The following is a 19,533-nucleotide window of genomic DNA, read 5'->3' as shown; positions in this document are numbered from 1 at the left end:
CGAGAGACTGGCATATACCGTCGACGTTCAGTCCTCGCGGCCGCGCGCCGTGTCCCAGTGTCGTGTCGCGGTCGGCCACTGCTGCAGCTCCTTTTGCCTCTGCTCCGGCCTCTCCGTGTCTCCTGTATCGCAGGTATAGTCGATCCTCGTCAACAGTGTAATAGCACGCACTCGGCTGAGGACGACGTAGGCTCTCTCGCCGGTAGTCTCCCAGCGGCACGATGCAGCCGCCACCGAGAAAAGTAAGTCGAGCACTTGGTCTTCTCTCTCTCTCTCTCTCTCTACACCCGATACCTCTCCAGGGCGTGTGTGTTACCGCGTTCCTTCCACCCCTTCTATTCAGTACACTGCGTTTGAGTTATGAGGAAGGGCTGACCGGACTCGGACATGTTCTACTGAGAGAGAGAGCTTGATTCTCTCTCTTTTTATCGATTCAGCGCTGCTCGCGAAATTCCTATCGAAACACACACACACACACACACACACACACACTTTCTTACTCGCGCCCTCTTGCTGTGCGCGATGCCCCGAAAAACCTATTTTTTTCCCCTCGATTTCGACGTAGCGATCCAGAGTGTATGTGCGTCTCTCTCGCGGATAATCCGGTATTAGACATTCAGTAGCACATCGCGTCCTTTTCTTCCTGCGACCAACTGCCGCACGCTGGGCTTTTTTCGGTGCAGCTACATTGATTTTAGCCCTGCAGTCACCGATTATTTTTAGTGTATTATACATACGCCGAAAGAGCTTCGCTGGGGAAATTTTCGGATCAATCCGAAATCCGATCGATACCCGATGCACTTATTTATCCGCTCGTTTGCGAGAATGGCGTATCTGTACACTTACACGCGTATGCATGTATGCGAAGGAAAGAGTCGCGGAGCTTGCAAACAGTCGTCGGCCTGTAAATAATTCAGCGCACGATACTCGGCTCTGCAGCGCTTCCTCGAGCGTTCCCGGAGAATCCTCGTGTACGCGAGATTTTCGAGAAAAATTCAGCCTCTTCTTGAAATTTCCCGTTAAGCCTAGCGCGAATTGACGAATCGCTTATATGTAAAAATAGTCGCATCGATCGATCGAAATTTCACCAAAGGATTTATTCGCATCAGTATATATAGGCCTGTTATTATCGTCTCACGTCGAAAGGCAATTTGACGTCAGGCGATGGGTTTATTTTTATAAAGCCACCCCATGTGCGCGCACTTGATAATAAAATGAACTGTATGCATGTATATACGACGCTTCGAAATTGAAAGTTACGGGACTAATTAAAGTTGGCTGTTGGCGACAAGTTTCGCACGAGACGGGCGTATATTTTGACGAAAACAGGGCGAAAAGTTTCTCTCCCCCTCGCGCGACACGAAATTAATATATACACACACACACACACAGCGATATAGTGCGTGTGACTTGATTTGGGTTTCGTCACAATGAAATAAAATTCAAATAAAAAACTGCATATTGATCTGATAACCATCTCCAAGTAGTAAACCGCGAGTCCGCTCAGACGCGCCGAGGCGGTCGAAAAGCTTCGAAAAAAAAAAATAATAAATCGATGAAATTTTTCGTCGACGCTCAGCAACCCTCGAATCGAAAAGTCATCGCACTCGCCCATCGATTTTCTTCGCGAGCTGCTCAGCTGAAATTACATGACTCCGCGCGCATAAATCGCATGCCCCCGCGAATATCAGAAAATTACAGTCTCACATCTTACTACATACACACATACATTATATACTCTTTAGAGAAAAAAAGTTTGCACAACAATCTCGCAATTACAGCCCGGAATAAAGAGAAAACATAAAAAAAAAATATTTACCCTCCAATTCTCATTAGCGGAGCTTTTAAAGTTAAACCACGGCTTTTTTGTCGAATGCGCGTGTCGACATCTTTCATTCCCGATACGATCGCTCGCGCTTGGTGTAATTTTCATACGAACTTTCAGGCGTTATTATTATTTTTTTTTTTTTTTCAATAACCAATACACAGTGGCATATAGAAACACGCAGGCGTGCGAGCGAATCAACGATTTGTTTACGTCCCCAACGGCGTCGTATAGCATAATACTCGCGGGAGCGTCTATCCGCGTGCGCGTGGAGTTGAGGCAATAAAAAATGAAAACAGCGAGGAGATAAAAAAAATGCGAAGGGAAGCCGGCAACGAGCTTTCGAATCCCAGGATACCTGTCGGCACTTTATCTCAAACGCTCCGCGGAAATAATGGGTGGACACTTTTTTTCCCTGAAGTGGGTAGTTCTTTCTCTGTAAAATCGGCGGAGAGTGATGCATTTTTGAAAATACCGCCGAAACTTGCTGCAGAGATAGAGAGTCGAAGTTTGGCTGGCACTGCGTTTACGAAACATGCGAAAAAAAAACTTTGCTCGACTTCCTCTTGATAAGCTCCTCGCTATACGCACATTATGCCCCCCCCCCTCTTTTATTACGAGAAGTCAGCGATATCTCTCGAGGGACTTTTGATTTAGACTCGAGCAGCGACGAGGAAGTGTCGCCATCCGCTTCTCCTCTCTTTCTCTCCCTATTTGCTTTATACTTTGTTGTTGTTGTTGTTGTTGTTGACGAGGATGTGTGCGCGAGACTTTTTCTCTCTCGCTTGTTTGCTCGCGAAGGTCGAGGGCTAATAATCGACGTAGAGGAAACCGAGACTAACGAAGGATTTAGGGTGTAGCCGTCGATCCTTTGTTTACGAGGGGGACATTGTGTGCCAAGGATTGTTGCACACCAGCTGAGTGAGTTTTATTACTACACGCGCGGTGTGTCGAGCGACCGGGAAAACGAAAATTCGGGCTCGTTTAAGACAATTTTCATCGGAGAGGGAGGCCGGATATCGGGAGAAACAAACATTTTTTTCCTCCGCTCGCCAAAGGACTTATCTAATTTACCGATGAAGCTGTCGACGCACTCGCCACCGCGAGCTTTCATCGTATCAGCTCTCGATATCCCCTTTGAAATGTTCATTTTCCAACCAACCAAAAAGCACACACCTAAAGTACACAATTCCGGTATAAATTGCCGGCTCCCGCACACGTTTTAAGCTCGGCGCCGCATTAGAGCTTTCCCTCGCGCGCGTCTGATCGCGTCCGAGCGTTAACCACTTGTTCTCCGATTTATGATTGGAAGAGAAAAAAAAATGGGAGCTGCGAGAGTACGTATAGATAGATCTGTATCGTCGAGCCTACACATACCCCTATCGATTTCCAGCAGCGTCGTTGCCCTATACCCCCGCGCTGCACTAGGCCCTAATGCGCCTAATGGGACATGCGTATAGCCAAAGCGTTTTTCAAGGCTGATGCTCGCTTTGTGCGTGTTGTACGCGTAGACGGAGGAAAGCAAGTTATATCGCGGCCTTGATAGTGCATAGGGACGTCGTTTGATACCCGCTAGATGAGAGGTATATACGAGATTTGAAAATTATCAGAGCCGGAAGTGCTACAAAGCCGTGGAATGGAATCCAAGAGGCGAGGAATTCCTTAGAGAGTCGTGCTTATGCGTCACTTGAATTTTCAAACGTCTCGTTTTAGGACTCGATGTGTAGGAGTTTCTTAAAGTTCCTGTCGGGCTGTTGTTGATCTCGATCGATTTCTCTATCGAAGATTATTAAACGCGTTATTAAAAGCCATTTGCATTTTATTGGGCAGAAGGCATCAGCGGCTCTATAAGTAATTCGAGAAACTGGAATAGCTTTCGCCCTTTGAGACTGGCTGATTTCCTGCTAATCGGCTCGAGCAACGACGCTGATGGAGATTATACGTTTTATTCGTCCACGACCAGCCGAGTTTGAAAGTTTGACCTTTTTCACAGAAAGATCGATTAATCGATACTGCGATATTATCGTTTTATAATAGGAGAAACTTATTATCCAGCGGTAGATGGAAAAGTTTCTTATTATTTCAAGGAGGCATCGATCGTGTCACTATATACGATGCGCTAATACCGAGAAAGAAGACGATCCTTCGGATTTTTTACTTCGCTGTTCGTTAAATTATTACAAACTCGATCGCTGTTACAACGGCGGAATTGATCCGCGCAATATTTGCCGAAGAATAACATCCGCGCGGTGAAACCCGATAAATTCCGATGCGCTGTACAGTGCGTATATAGTGCGAAATTCAATTATTTCGCAGATAGAGAGAAAGAGTAACTCAAAACATAGTATATATAATAGCCGACGTAAATCGTTATCCGTTAATCTTGCAAAAACTCGTCGATTGCAAGAATGTCTCCGGTACACCAGCTCCTTGTAGTAGCTCTGAAAACGATGCAATAATTATTCTCTGTTCACAGGGGAATTACGCGAAATTCCTGAAAAATGTCCACTCGGAACAGGCCGCCAAACTGCAGGCGAAGAATCAGCACGAGTGCGACCTTCTCGAAGACATCCGGTAAGCGAGACTCGCTCTATGTATATATGTATATATGTATATACCTACGCTATCGTGTATATATATATACCGCCTACTACACGCGGCATCGATTATTTCACCCGATGCTCGCGTACACCGACTCACACACGGGCCTTTATCTATAAGATGTATTACATAAAGGACGATGCGCGGATTTTCCTTTTTATTCGAATTTGCGACTGTACATTATAACAGGACGTTGGTATAAAAATATATGAGTCGCTACTCGATTGATTTTTAATTAGCTCGCTTTATTGACCCGCCGTAAACAGGGTATACACAATTTACTCTCTCTCTCTCTCTCTCTCTCTCTCTCTCTCTCACGGTATACGAATGCTCGATTTACAGAAGCTTCGTCGTCAAAAAATCGGCCATCGAAAAGTCCTACGCAGATGTGAGTACTTCTATACACTTTATATAATTAATTGCCGCTACTTCGTATGCAGAAAGGTGAGGCATAACCGTACGGTGACTTGTTGCAGGCTTTGTTAAAAATATCCTCGGCGTACTTGAATAAAAAGATTCCAAACATTCCCGACCTGAAGGTCGACAACGCGGACGAAAGATGGTGAGCAACAACCTCTTATATACATATATATATATATACACACACTCGTATACTCCACTTCGAGCGGCCGTCGATAATGCTCATTCGAAATAGAGCCTTGTGAATGGATTAAGAGACGTATACCATTAGCCTAAGTGAGATCTGAAAGACGACGCATTGAATTTTTCAGGAATATGTGGAACGTGTGGCGGACGGTGCTGGAGGAGAACGAGAAGCTCGCGCGGGCGCGACTTGCCGCCGTCGAGATTTTCCAGCAACAAATAGCCGACGAGGCGAAAAGCCTGAAGATGCACAAGGTCCAGATCGCCAAAAAGGTTCGTTCGATCGGATCGCAAAGGGAATAACGAAAGTCACGCGATTATAAAAAAAAAAAAAAAACAAAAAAATCCTTTCAACTTGCAGTCGATCGACCAATTGGTAGTAGTACAAAAGGAGCTGCAGACCTGCGTGCAGGACGTCGATAAAACGAAGAAGCTCTACTTCGACGAGGAGCACTGCGCCCACGACGTGCGCGACAAGGCGAAGGACATCGAGGAAAAGTACTGGCCCGTCTTATACACCTTGTATCCGTTGATATCGACAGGTTTTCCGATTTTCAGACCTGTCCGCGCTTTCACGCCGAGTAAATCAGCTTAAAAAAGAGCTAGGCGCGCTTTAACGGGATCAGCCGGAGCTTAACCAAGTTCTGATGAAATGTCAGTCTTCGAAATAAAAAGCGATCCTCGCGTTGCACGCAGATTTATAAGGTGGCATAACGCGTAAGCTCTCTCGAAAACGAAAATCCATAATGCCGCGTATGCGCGCGCCATTGTATCCTTTTCGGGGGGGGGGGGGGGAAACAAAAAAAAAAAATCCTCCTCTTTCACGTCCCTCCCCGGACTAATTTTCCTACAACAGATAAACCCGTCCCCCACAGCTCATTCCGTCCGTTCGATCGTAAAAGCGGATAACGTCCGAAACTTTTGTCTTTCTTCCTGGAAATAAAAACTTTTAAATTCAAGGCCAAAGTTATATCGCGGAATTGTTATCAATTTCACAAGGCGTCAATCGAAGGAATTTATAAGCCTCGTGAGTCTTTTTGCAGGCTGAAAAAGAAGAAGGGCTCGTTCTTCCAGTCGATAACGTCGCTGCAGAAGAACAGCGCGAAGGTACGTTTAGAGAAATACAAGCCGTCGTATATGGATGGGAGAAAATTGCTTCGTTATTAAAAGTTGCAATCGCAGAGAGTTAACGAGAGGTGAAAATGGACGATTTGTTTAATAGCGATTGTTTCTCCCTCGAAATCCAGGTGAGCTCGAAACGGGACGCTCTGGAGGAGAAATCGACGGGGGCGCGAAACGACTACCTGCTCGCACTGGCCGCGGCGAACGCCCATCAGAATAGGTACTTCGTCATCGACCTGCAACAGACGATGCTGGTGAGTGAATTTTTTCGATTACTCTACAGCTATTGGTAAAAGCACTCTTACGCATTTTCCAGTACATGGAGCAAGGCGTTTACGACAAGGTGGCCGAGTACCTGTCCATCATGGGCCGCACGGAACTGCTGACCTGCATGGCCATGCAGAACAGTTTCGGCAAGATTCGCGACCAAGCGGAACAGGTGGGTCGGCGAGTTTTTATATTCGCGCTTATATGGCAAATTAAAAAAATTACGAATTAACGCACCCACGCTTTACTTTACAATCGTCGCGAAGCGATGATTAGGCGACGAGTTTTTGGTTAAGAAGGAGCTTCTGTTTACAAGCCAAGCTACACTACTCTCTATAGGTATCACATGGGTGCGGGACAATAAAGTTTCAACAGTCCTCGTCCGAAGCGTATATGAACAAACGCGAGGAGGAGTTAGAGCGGCAGTTAAATCATAAACGTTATTTCTGACTTGCTGGCTTCCGGCCTCGTTTCAACGCGCTCGGGCTTATTACAATTTCGTTCACGTACCTTATATTGTATAATTGTTGATTCATACTTTTAGCCGAAATAAGCTCAAAGCGCGCGCAAAGCGAATGAAATTTAAAAGCTACGCGATGATAATTCATAATCCAGCTGGCCCGCGCACGTCCGCATCTCGGCTAACTGCCAAGAGAGAAGTCGATATAGCCCGTAAACCCACTGTGACGTCTCAATGCGCTTGGCTCTCGATCCTCTGTTGCAGCTCACGAGGGAGTACAACATACAGTGCTGCTGCCTGTATTATCCGGTGCTCAAGCAGCACATACAGTACGAATTCGAGCCCTGCGATAACGACCAGGTCGACAGGTGAGCGATTTTTTTTTTTTTTTTTTTTTTTTCCTCGTATACAATCACGATTACAAGGACGAGATTGAAATCGGTAATCGCGCAGGATAACGGCGGACAACGCGGCGGCACAGACACTGAGCAAGGAGGCGCGACGCTGGGCGACGAGGATCGCGCGCGAGATCAACACCTACAGGGAAAGCAATAGAAAATTAGTCGCGCTTCAGCAGCTGCGCGACTCCGGTCAAAAGGTTCGTTGACGCAATGCTATCACTGTTCATCAATTATATACGTTTTAAAAATCATGGGAATAACCGATTTGTTCAGACCGATCCCAACGATCCCAATGGCCCGGATCTGGAGACGAAGATCGACGAGCTGAAGACGACGATGCGAAAAGCCGAGGTAATTATCCGGCAGTGCCTGCTATTAGCATATATACCTGTCTATAGGTACAGCTATTGTATGAAAAGCGACTGACAATCAACGTTCCCTTTCAGACGGCCAAAATGAAGGCCGAGGCGAGAATAGAGTGTCTTCGAAAAGGCGGAGGTGCGTTTTTATTTTATATATTAACATTGCAATTGATAATCGCGATGTCCTACTAAACCGACGATCGATTTTCTGTCCGAAACCAAAACACACCCACAGTTAACGTCGACGAGTGGCTGCAGGAGGTTGAAACGCTGAGCGTCCAGGACATCCCGCGCTCGGCCAGTTCACTGTCCATCAGGACCGATGCCTCCGGCAATGCGGTAATCAATTTTCTTCGAATTATCCTACACGTATATATGATAGACCTCATCTCGTTAATTTTTCGCTCTTTTTCGAGTATCGAAAAATTTACTTGCTCATAGTATAGATAAGAACTGTTTCTTTTTTCGCCGATGTTAAAGGAGCAGCCGTCCTCGGACTCGTTCTACGACAGCGACAACGACGCAGGCAGTGACCTGACGACGGTAGAGAGGCCAGGACGTGGTTCCGCGGCAGGGCAACACTCGCTGCATCACGAGGATGAAGACTCGGGCGCCGACGAGCGTCAGCGGCACGACAGCGCCGAGGTTGACGGTTCGTATTTTTTTCCAACGAGCTTATCCTTTGATGAATCAAGCAGCGCGTTGACCAATTGCGTTTTCTGTAAAAAATGAACAATTTAATGTGTTTGTTGTTTCACTTGAAGCTGCGAGCTCCTACGGTCACTCAGGTAGAGTTGCGATACTGAATTTTTACAAAAGTATTCGCTAGAGCTGTAACGCGTTCTGTAAATCGAAAGATCCAATCATCTCGATTTTTCATACCGCAATCATCGCTGCCTTCAGAAATGCTTATCGTTCCAGGGAAGTCTATAGCCAAAGTAATGAATTCCGAATGAAATTTTCCAGCATTACTGGAACAAGAAAAGCAGCGAATAGACGAGATAACGGCCGGTTGGGATGACCCGACGTCAACCAATTGGGGCAACGACGACAGCACCGTCGACGACGCCGGAAACGTCGCCGAGGTTCACGCGTCAGCCGACGACGCGACGACGCATATCTACAAGTGCACTGCGTTATACTCTTACACGGTATACAAGATTTTTCCCATCTTCAACACAAGACGACTTTGAAACAAAAAAAAAAAAAAACTATCTATCTCGTTCAACGCGCGAATCTCCAGGCCAACAATCCCGACGAGCTGTCGATAGTGGAGAGCGAGCAGCTGGAGGTGGTGGGCGAGGGCGACGGCGACGGCTGGCTCAGAGCGCGCAACTACCGGGGCGAGGAGGGCTACGTGCCCCAGAACTACCTGGACGTCGAGCGAGAGCCAGAGGTCCAGCAGAGCGGCCTCACGTCCAATTCATCGGGTGGCCTCGTGCAGCAGATATCCTTCTCCTCGGTCGACTACACCATCGACGACCACGACGCCGTCGACCCCGACGCCCATCTTTATCAGCAGCAGGAGGCGCAAGAAACGACGGTATAAGCCTTTTTTCATTTATTTATCAATCTCTCAGGCGAATTCGAAAAATCGCAAACTTTGAAAAATTAGCCGGTGCCGGAAACGCAAGCGCCGCTGTCGACGGCTCCGGTGGCCCAGAACCACGTGGCCCTGGACGACGGCCGCGAGTACTGCGTCGCCCTCTACGACTACGACGCGAGCTGCGACGAGGAGCTGACCTTCATGGAGGGCGACGTCATCGTCGTACTGAAGAAAGAACCTCACGACGTCGACGACGGCTGGTGGGAGGGTGAGTTCAACGGACAACGAGGACTCTTCCCTTCGCTCGTCGTCGAGCCTTGCGCGCCCGATGGCTCGCCCCTTTCCGAGGTAGACGAGGTCAGTTTTATAGCGAGTATTTTAGCACGATTTCACTTAGCAAACAAATTCTGATACGCGAATCAAAACGAAGAGAAGCCCTCCAATGCTCTCGCGCGCGTCCTTACATCTCGTTCCAAGAAAGCCCTAGAAAATAATCTTCCTCCTCGAGCCAAACAACGCGATCTCATCGCCGAAGGAAAAGAGAGAACTTATTCCTTCAAAATTTGCCACCATTAAAAAAAATCACTCTCCAAGTAAGCGGTCTCACCCTCGCGGAAGCCAGTCAAGTCCTTTTGGCGGACGCCAACACACACACACACACATTTAGCTAGTTTAGCCAGTAAAGAAGCGCCGGGATGACGAAAGAGGCTTGTAATTGCATTTGACAGGAGGACGTAACGCCGCCGAGCACCTCGGCGCCGCCTGTCTTCACGCCGCCCGAGGCACCCGAGTTTGTCTTGAACGAGGAGCTCGCGCAGTCGCTCATGAACGGTGAGTCACAACTTTCGCCTTTTCGATCGTGTACATTTGATGCAGTTTGTGCGGGTCTTCGTCGGATGTTCGAGATTGATAATCTTATTTTGACATTTCCACCCGAGCAGAAATGAGAGAAAGAGGCTACGTGAACGGCGATCGGCCGGATAGCTTTAACATGAACTTGACGAGGGATCAAAAGGAACAATACGGCCTACAATTCGATGGCGAAGTCACGCAAGATGAGCAGCCGCAGCCACAGCAGCAGCAGCTGCAGCAGCAGCCAACGCCGGGCATCGTTGGTAAGTTATCGATGTATCAACGTATTCTCTCGACAAACATTCAGATACGCACGAGTAATAATCTGTTCTTTCACGCAGTCGACGAAGTTCCGGACTTGCCGAGATCAGAGGTATGTAGCACGTCGACACTTCTATTTGCCTCTATCACGATACATGCGCCGCGTATCTCGATTTTCTGACAGATTCTCAGCACAATTGCAATTTTTCGTTGATTTTATACTCTCGATCTTGACGATATATAACAACTCTATATGTTTTGAGTTTTGTTTGGTTTTCTCATGTCGATTGAAATTCTTTATTTTGGTCTGTATGATTTCGCAACGATTTATCTATACAACTACTGGGCCTCCGAACGCATTGAAATTATTTCGTAGTGATTTACACACAAACTATACATGACATTATACACGATATAATCTATAAGCCAGACAAATGTTTTTTATATACTCAATAATATCGAATATCATTCATTATTAATAATTTTACAATGTATACACACTGAGTACTATGGATCGATTAAAATGTTTTTACTTGCTTTTGATACTTCTCAGGAATAGCATACGTAGGTATGTACGACATACGTATTAGAAATTATTGCATGAGTTTGATTACAAGTAATTCGACAAACAAAAAACTGTGTATAATGCTTGAAAGTAAGTAAAAAATAATAATAATAATAAAACGAGGCTAATCGAGTGAATCTCACATTGCTGGATCCACTCGATTGTTCGTGCGAAAATTACGGATCTAAAAGCGCGGAACATTTTTTTCAAATAACTACAAATAAATCAATGCCAATTTCACTATTTAATTTTTCTTTCGAACTGATTTAATCTCTGTATAACTTCGTTCTCTTATTACTATACTTTTTATACAAAAGTGACGATTTGTGTTCTGTCTCAATTTCAAAATACCGACTGTCTATCAATCAACTTTGACGTTTGCAGAATAAAAGCTTATAACAGTTTGACATGTTATACTTTCATGACTTTATATTTCAATTGCAATCTATACTTTTCTATCTAAGAGTTCTTATGTTGCAATATCTTTTATTTTCCTTTTGAATTACTCAAGTATATGTTTCTTTTGGCGACAGTACGACCCGCAAGGCACCATACTATATGCGAACCATCCGAACTTGCGGGCTGTGTTGTGAACCGAGTTATTTAAAAAAAAAAAAAAAAGTTACTGCCATCAAGTAGACCAAAATTAAGGATCTTTGTACATTCTTTTCAACCTTTATTCTCGTAGTGAGACTCCTTGTAAAGAAAAAACCAGTTGGTTTTGAGCCGCATCGAAAATCCAGGTAGCGAGTTGAAATCTCGGTTAAAAAAAGCAAAAAAGCATGATTCTTCTATCTGAATTTTCGGATCGACCGTCCTGATAGTCTATAAGAGACCCCAGTCGTCGCGCACTAATCGAGGAAAATCCATCCCCGAATTCCAGGACGAGGAGGACGAGCCAGAGCCGGTGAAAGTCGCTCGCGAGGCAAAGAAGAAACAGGCGACCGGTGAAGAGGAGGACGACACGGGTCTCGGAGTCGCGCAGATCGTCATAACCGCGGCAACGCCGATGGAGGAGGTCGACCGGCCGTTCCCTGGCATCGAGGAGTCCGAGGAGGAAGCCTCGAAGGACGAAGAACCCGCGGAGTCTCAGCCGGCAGCCAATGGCGAACAGACTGACACAAGACTGCCAGACGACGAGAGCCAGCCGCAAGAGGAGGAACCACCTCCGACGACGAAGGCGAAGCTCAAGTCCGGCGAGTCCGAGGAGAAGTCGATCCTCGACGACCAGCCTACCGACTCGGCGCCCTTTCCCGTGAGCAGCTCCTCGGGCAGCGACGCCGAGTCTCTCTCCGGCCCCAGCACCGCCGACAACTCGCAGTGTCTGCCGTCTCGAGGAGGTGGTCCAGCCGCGATCGAGGACCCCGAGGACCCGGCCGAGGAGCCCGCGCCGAAGATGCTCGTGGGCGGCAGGGCCAGCATCCCCGACGAGCTTCAGCCTGACCAGCTCCAGAAATTGCAGAATCTCAAGGAGTCGAACGCCTAGGACTGACTAAACCTCGGACTTCTCAGCCAGAGTCCCATCAGACCCGGCTCGCTAGTCTTGCCGCTCAACTACAGGCGCAAGTTCCGACACCTGCTCGAGTTCTGGAACTCGCCCGAGGTCAGCGGCAAGCAGGACGACGACGAGCTCGACTAACACGACTCACACCTACACACACACACATACACACACACACACAAGCGTATATATAAATATTATATATAAAAAAATGAAAACAGACAGCAAAAATGAGTATACATATTATAAATATATAATAATAAGGAGGAGAGGCGCCGGACTCACGCTCTCATGCTAAGACTTATCACTCTCATCATCGGACACGGCTATCTCTCACATGTATACACACATTATCCCGTGCGCCCTCTCTTCCCGCGAAAAGCTGCTGCCGCTGCATACTTGAGAACAGAAAACAGAACAGGCAAATTATACAAAGACATATAGACACACACACACACAATATATTATACACCCACGGAGGCGAGCGCCAGGACATCGCGTGTAATCTGTAACGCTTGGACGATGCTCGTCGCACTATAACGTTGTGTTATCGACAGAAGAGGCAGGAGTCGGGAGAAAGAATGTTCAGAGATAAACGAGAAAATTGAGCAAAAAAATGGAAATAATCTAGAAAAAAAAAATTAATAAAAATAATTATAATTAGTGATAAGAGAAGAACAATTGACACTGTTGCGTATATACGATTTTGCTAGGCGTGTGTATGTTAATATCTCTGCCCTGTCTCTTTCTCTCTTTGCTTCTCTTGCTGCTCCTACCACTCGGTCTTTACATTATATATTACGATGATGTATACACACGAAGACGCAGCGGAGGAGAAACGACGACGAGGAAGGCGAGTTGCGACTTTTGCAACGTAATTTACAAAGAATTGAAAATAAAAAAAAAAAAAGAAACAAAAAACGCAATTACAATTAACTAATTAAGGTTACTAAACGATGTACAGCGGGTTACGATAATAATTGATGAGTAATAAAGATTGAGACAAAAAAATTAAAGAGAAAAAATATGAGAAAAAAATTTAAAAAAAAAAAAGAAGAAAATAACCGACACAGCGTATGAGATAGGCAGCGACCGTTAATACTTGTAATAGCAGAACCCCGAGTTAGTTGCTCGTGTAAATTATACATAGAAGAATTACAATGATGTTGCGTGTACAAAAATATCTGTTTATTTATTCATTCAACGACATTGCACTGTGGGCGTAAGACTTTACGTTGTTGTTCCATCTTATTTTGTTTTTTATTATATTTGTGACTTTTCTATCCCTTCTTGTATTAAACGTAAAAGTTAAAAAAATACGGCAGCTTCACAAGCCCACCGAGTATTTATATAAAAAAAAATCATTAAAAAAATCCATTAACAATCGATTCCACGTTATGTACATGCCACCTCTTATAGAAAAAAAAAACGTTGAAAAATTCAAACGGCAAAAATGTCATCTACACTAGTGCATCGACTTTAATACCCTTGATTGAAAAGAAAAGCGAGTTAAATGCTCTAAGGCTGCATGCGTAGAGCTCCATCCAGTCTTATGGTCTCGCCGTTGAGCAGCGGGTTCTCGACGATGCTCTGGGCGAGCTGGGCATACTCCTCGGCCTTGCCTAGTCGCTGAGGGAACGGGATGCTTTTTGCCAAAAAGTTGCGTACCTTCTCGGGCAGCGAGGCCAGCATCGGCGTGTCGAACAGACCTGGCGCGATTGTCACCACACGAATTCCTGAATGGAAAAAGAATATAATTGAAAAGCTCCGTTAGTCATGTATCGATGTATTGCTGTACAAAAAGTATAACTAAATCTGCACATTGTCATTGATTCTCGTTTTCATCATTCATATCATTGTAATAAGCGCATCGACTAATAACTCACACGTCGTCAGCTAGATTTTATACAAGCTGCTTGTCTACCGTAGAGAGCTTGACTGTAGGGGCTTGACTGTTGAACCCAATATACCGTATTTAAGCAAAATCCAAAGCCATTCTCTCAATTACTTCCCATCGATAAATCACACACTCACCGTCGCGAGACAAATCACGAGCGATGGGCAGAGTCATGCCGACGACGGCACCCTTGCTGGCGGAGTAAGCCGCCTGACCGATCTGACCGTCGAAAGCGGCCACACTGGCGGTATTGATGATGACACCGCGCTGGCCATCAACGTTCGGCTCATTCTCCACCATCGCACCGGCCGACAGACGGATAGCGTTGAAGGTGCCGAGCGTGTTGACCTTGAGCACCCTCTCGAAATCCTCGAGTGAGTGAGCCATCATCTTGTTGGAGTTAAAGGTCTTGTGTGCAACCGCGATACCAGCTGCATTCACCAACACGTCCAGACGGCCGAACTTTTCCTTGGCCGTGGACACGGCGAGCTGGACGTCCTTCTCTGAGGTGACCTATAGATCGACAAGAGAATATCATTTGGATGTCTGTTGTGTTTTCTTTGTTGCTTATATGTGTAACTGAATAAACTTGACAATAACGTAGCTTTGGTAGTTGAAGGGAGCTTTTTTTGTATACCTGTGTTATATTTGTTAATTTTGTAAATATACTGGCTTCTAAGGTTCTATCAATAAACCGATGAGTGACTCTAAACCTTTGATTAGATTATGATTAATGAACCATTGATGCTTAGTGCTTTTTACTCATGAAAGATTAACAATCATAAATGAATGTAAATATTATTAGACCAAAAAAGCCTCATTCTCTATCCTTGGATTTTACGTTAGGCTTGATAAGATTCAAATGTCTGCACAACACTTGAACAAAAGGACAAAACTAGAGGTAAACCTACATCAAGGGGCACAAAAACTGCTGAGTCACCAAGTTCCTTTGCAAGATCATTTCCCTTCGAACTGGGAAGGTCTCCGATAACAACTTTTCCTCCTTGCTTGATAAATCTCTCCACGGTTCCCCTACCCAGTCCAGAGGCTCCTCCAGTGACCAAGGTTACGACTCCCTGAAACGAAAATAGCATTTAATCGCCATTTAATCTGAACATTAATTGCACGTTTAATGAATTATGTAACCACATATGAGTTGCAAATCATGGTTTTGATTCTTAACATATATAACATGCATGCTTCTGATTGAAACAAGCACTTAATCATACGAACGACGTCAACCATCCGCAATTGCTTTCGTTGATTCTTTTCAATATAAAGTCATAAAGATAAATTGCATCGAATCGCCATAAAACTGCCTTCAACTCGTTTAAACGATATAAAAAACGCCATGAATGGAGAAGCCAGCAAAACCTAACAAAGCTAAGCAATTGTTCTCCTCGAGCAACTCGAAAAAAAAAATGAAAATCTCAACAAAAACAAAGTTTAAATACCTTCAGCATTTTGGCAAAGTTTGTGCGAAAGTTCTAGAACGACTGCGTTCGCAGGTATCTCTCAGCTCTTCTCGGACTCGCTTCTGTAGCTCAACTGAGACTCCAGACCGAACGACTTATATCTCGTGTTCGTGTATAATTTATAAGTATCATCATCACGTGGGCAGTACGTACTGCAGACATTGAACTTTGGCCGGCTGACAAAGATCCCTAGTATAGTGCAACGCTCCCTAGAGCTTTTTCTCCGTCTATCCAAGGCCAGAAAAAATCTCTAGCCGCGCGCGCGCGCAGTGCGCACCAAAACAACACGACTTAACCTCAAAAAGCTGACGGCAGAAAAAAGGAGTCGGTCGCGAGTAATGGCCACGACGATGATGGATGTCGAGTGATTTTTAACTAAGACTTCTTTTAAGCCCAATTATACAAAGTTAGAGTATTATAAACTTCGCGCGAATATGTCGATAAGTAAAATCTCGAAATTAGCCGTCGAAGTTGCCAGGTAAGTCTGTCGTACGCACTGTTTTTGAATTTGTCAATGGTATGATTTAGATTAGCATAGAGATAGCTATTGCGGCTGATTAGAAAAAAATGCTATTTTTGCCGTTGGAAGCGAGTCAAGCGCGGATTGCGAGTTGTTTCGCATGTACGTTGCTTACGGCGTATATATCTCCGTTACAATATTCACGACGTTTTGTTTGTTTCGGGCTGCAGCACATGACTCATCAAGGATAAAGAGATGCACACACATTATCTCGAATGCTTTGTATACAATCTGCCAAGAGATCTCTAAAAGAAAGTCCTATCTCTAATTGAGCACGAATCATGCAGATAACAAAATGCCAAAATTATAAAACTGCGGCAGAGCTCTGCTTGCCATTGTTGAAATTTGCATGACTCCGGAATGTTTCTAAAGGACTCGAATTTTTCCAGCTATGAAGCTAGAATTACCTACAAGTGTTCCTATGCGGTCATTCGCTCTGCCAAGAAGATTGTTACGTCGATATCAGGACAGGGGGTAAGGCATCAATCAACTGCTGCCAGTTCCAATGAAGTGCAGAGGACGGAAAGTTCGTGGAGATCTTATGTGCGGAGGTGGCAATGGAAAATACCTCTTGGACTCGGAGTCTCTTTATTGGCTGTGCTGCAGTGGAGATATTTCAGAAAAAGACACGAGACTAACAAGGGGCCGATAGAGGGATTAATGGTAACTCAACCTTGAGTCTTTAATTAGTGTCAATGATCAATTTATATTGAATGCTGTTTTAGTGATTACAATGCAGTAATAATAGATCACAGCTGTTGTAGATTTCAGTATCAATAGTCTTGCATCTTTATTTTTCTTATAAAAATTTGAAATTCATAATAATTTGAATACTTTACTCATTTTACAGGTAGAATGTTATTGTTCCCTACCTTTGAGGATCACAAGCAGGGTCTGGGGTGGCTTTGCAAGTTTAGAGTTGCCAGTTTCTATAAGATCAACAATTTATAGCTTTTATGCAAAAATATTTAAGGCCAACTTAGATGAAATAGATGCATCATTGACTGAATTTGCAAGTCTATCAGATTTTTTTGTTAGACCACTGAAACCCAATGCACGTACTATAGCTCAGAATACCAACATGGTAAGAATATTTCATCAATATTCAAAACAAAAATTTTCAATTATAAAACTGGATTGCAACATTTCAAATTCAATCTCAGGTTTCCCCATCTGATGGCAAAGTCTTGCACTTTGGGCCTGTCACTTCGTGTAGGGTTGAGCAGGTCAAGGGAATGACATATAATTTGCAACACTTCTTAGGTGAACCTAATTGGCCAGACATAGACAAAAATAGCAAAGTTTCAAATAAAGGCATATGCGATGATTACGTCAGTGGCTTGTTGAAGAATCCTGAAAACATACTTTATCAGTTGACTATTTATTTAGCACCAGGGGATTACCACAGATTCCACAGCCCAGCTGATTGGACAATCAAACTACGCAGACATTTTCAAGGTTTTTTTTACTTTTTACACTCTGTATCATAAACACATTTGCACTATTTAATTATTCTTACTACACAAAAAATGCTACTGTACCAGATTTATTTTTAAACAATCCACTTTTTTGCAAGTTTTTAATCATTCAAATGAAAAAGAAATACTTTTGCACATATAAAATTGCATAGTAAATCAAAATGTGGGAAATGATATCTTTAAGTCCGACATTGTTACGATTAATAGCTTGTGTAATTATTTCTTTTGTATACTGTAAGCAAAAACGATGAGATAATTGAGTCCAAAATTTTCCAGGGAAACTGCTGAGCGTGAATCCTCGCATTGCAAGCTGGCTGCCGGACTTGTTCTCCCTGAACGAGCGCGTGGTGTACATAGGTGAGTGGGCCGGTGGTTTCATGGCGTACGCTGCCGTGGGTGCAACGAACGTTGGTTCGATTCGCGTGTTCAAGGACCAGGAGCTGGTGACGAACACGAAGAAGTGGCCAAAAGGTAAGAACTCGGAGGACACCGAGTTCCAGGACCTTAAGGTGAAGAAGGGTGAACTCTTTGGCGAGTTTAGAATGGGCTCGACCATTGTGCTACTGTTCGAGGCACCCAAGGACTTCGAGTTCTGTACCCAAGTCGGCCAGAAAATCAAGATGGGCGAGGGTCTCAGCGAATGCAATATCACAACCGGCCGAGGCTTCTGGTAAACGCAGAGACGACTTTTCGAAAACGAAGGCGACGATTCCGTATAGTTTAATTCTTACCATAATTTAAATTTCTCGAGACTATAAGAAATTAATTTAGAAAGTGTCGATTATCATTGTGTCATAAAAGCTTTGAATGTGATTCATTGTATACATTGTTGTAAAACTGTTAATAGTAGGAAATGAATTAGGAATTTTTTGAAAAATGTTTTTATTTTCTTCGTGAGACGAACACTGTATTCTTATTTAATATTTTTATGTGTATATTGAGCTTTATTTAATGAGGTATATATATATACACAAAAACGAAAGCTATTCTCGAATTATAGTTTTATAACGCTGTTGCCATAGAGAACAGATCATATATTATACAAATATTTTTTAAATAAATATTCTTACTATTTAATAGTTACAATTAATCTTTTATTCTTTTACAATTAATCTTTTATTTTTTTAGGGACAAAATTCGATTGAAAAGTATCAACTATGATAATCGGTATGTGTGTAATTGTTAGTCGTAATTCATTGTAATTTCGCGTAGACCGCGTAAGGCATCAATTATTAAGAAAATTATATTTACAACGAACGTCTGTCGCAATCGTTATACTGGGAAGCCGACTAATAGAACACCGACGCCAAAAAGTGAAAAGCAAAAAAGAAACCGTGTCGAACAATCATGAATCACACCAATCAGGTACCAAGAAACAAAGAGCTTCTATTCTGGAAATTAACAAAAAAAAGAGCAGAAAGATATCCAATATCGCAAATAATAGGTAATCGTGAATTCTGGAGATATTTTACTGTGTTTATATATTGTTGTAAAATTATGAGTTCAATTAATGAATTTATGTCAGATGATGAGTTAGATTGGCAAAAAAATGTTAAGCCAATAGCGCCTGTTAAATCGATTCTCTCCCCGAGTACACTTTCTAATCGCACGAGGAAAACAAAAATGCACGTAAAAATAACGTCAAACAGTCGTTCGCAAGCCTGCAATTATGTATACCTTTATTACGTCTATATGGATCGCGGAAGTAAAAGAGCCGTGGCATCGCGCCGTCGACCTAATTAAATGCGCGTTGCCTCAAGGCCGCGAGAAAAAAGCCTGTACTCACACTTAATTCAC

The 19,533-nt window shown here is 44.0% G+C and overlaps 3 protein-coding genes across 6 annotated transcripts; 2 read left to right on the top strand and 1 right to left on the bottom strand.

Moving 5' to 3' along the window:
- Window positions 1–14: 14 nt before the first annotated feature.
- Window positions 15–13,276, top strand: LOC100123770 (protein nervous wreck). Of its 4 annotated transcripts, XM_016990331.3 has the most exons (24): window positions 15–242; window positions 4,302–4,399; window positions 4,769–4,814; window positions 4,903–4,988; window positions 5,158–5,302; window positions 5,391–5,527; window positions 6,073–6,136; window positions 6,277–6,405; window positions 6,468–6,590; window positions 7,143–7,246; window positions 7,332–7,476; window positions 7,553–7,630; window positions 7,726–7,777; window positions 7,877–7,980; window positions 8,122–8,293; window positions 8,406–8,429; window positions 8,608–8,792; window positions 8,885–9,184; window positions 9,257–9,544; window positions 9,916–10,018; window positions 10,129–10,302; window positions 10,381–10,412; window positions 10,854–10,868; window positions 11,749–11,798. In XM_016990331.3, exons 1-23 carry the CDS (start codon window positions 222–224, stop codon window positions 10,857–10,859), a joined length of 2,616 nt encoding a protein of 871 aa, XP_016845820.1. In that variant the 5' UTR covers window positions 15–221; the 3' UTR covers window positions 10,860–10,868; window positions 11,749–11,798. The 4 variants fall into 4 exon arrangements, with proteins under 4 accessions (XP_016845820.1, XP_031777106.1, XP_016845819.1 ...); XM_031921246.2 differs by lacking the exon at window positions 10,854–10,868 and having other exon boundaries at window positions 8,128–8,293; window positions 11,749–13,276; XM_016990330.3 differs by lacking the exon at window positions 10,854–10,868 and having other exon boundaries at window positions 11,749–13,276.
- Window positions 13,277–13,532: 256 nt separating this feature from the next.
- LOC100114736 (3-hydroxyacyl-CoA dehydrogenase type-2) lies at window positions 13,533–16,249 on the bottom strand. Its single transcript, XM_001608060.4, has 4 exons — window positions 15,718–16,249; window positions 15,175–15,339; window positions 14,401–14,776; window positions 13,533–14,102 (listed from the first exon to the last, which is right to left on the bottom strand). Exons 1-4 carry the CDS (start codon window positions 15,724–15,726, stop codon window positions 13,885–13,887), a joined length of 768 nt encoding a protein of 255 aa, XP_001608110.1. The 5' UTR covers window positions 15,727–16,249; the 3' UTR covers window positions 13,533–13,884.
- Window positions 16,005–18,819, top strand: LOC100123766 (phosphatidylserine decarboxylase proenzyme, mitochondrial). The gene is made up of 5 exons (XM_001607428.6): window positions 16,005–16,216; window positions 16,648–16,921; window positions 17,109–17,342; window positions 17,422–17,716; window positions 18,013–18,819. The coding sequence occupies exons 1-5, from the start codon at window positions 16,173–16,175 to the stop codon at window positions 18,408–18,410; spliced, it is 1,245 nt and encodes a 414-aa protein (XP_001607478.1). The 5' UTR covers window positions 16,005–16,172; the 3' UTR covers window positions 18,411–18,819.
- The last annotated feature ends 714 nt before the right edge of the window (window positions 18,820–19,533 follow it).

The sequence above is a fragment of the Nasonia vitripennis genome, chromosome 1 (assembly GCF_009193385.2).
Source record: "Nasonia vitripennis strain AsymCx chromosome 1, Nvit_psr_1.1, whole genome shotgun sequence".
Taxonomy (NCBI): domain Eukaryota; kingdom Metazoa; phylum Arthropoda; class Insecta; order Hymenoptera; family Pteromalidae; genus Nasonia; species Nasonia vitripennis.
This window is presented reverse-complemented; position numbering and strand designations above follow the sequence as displayed.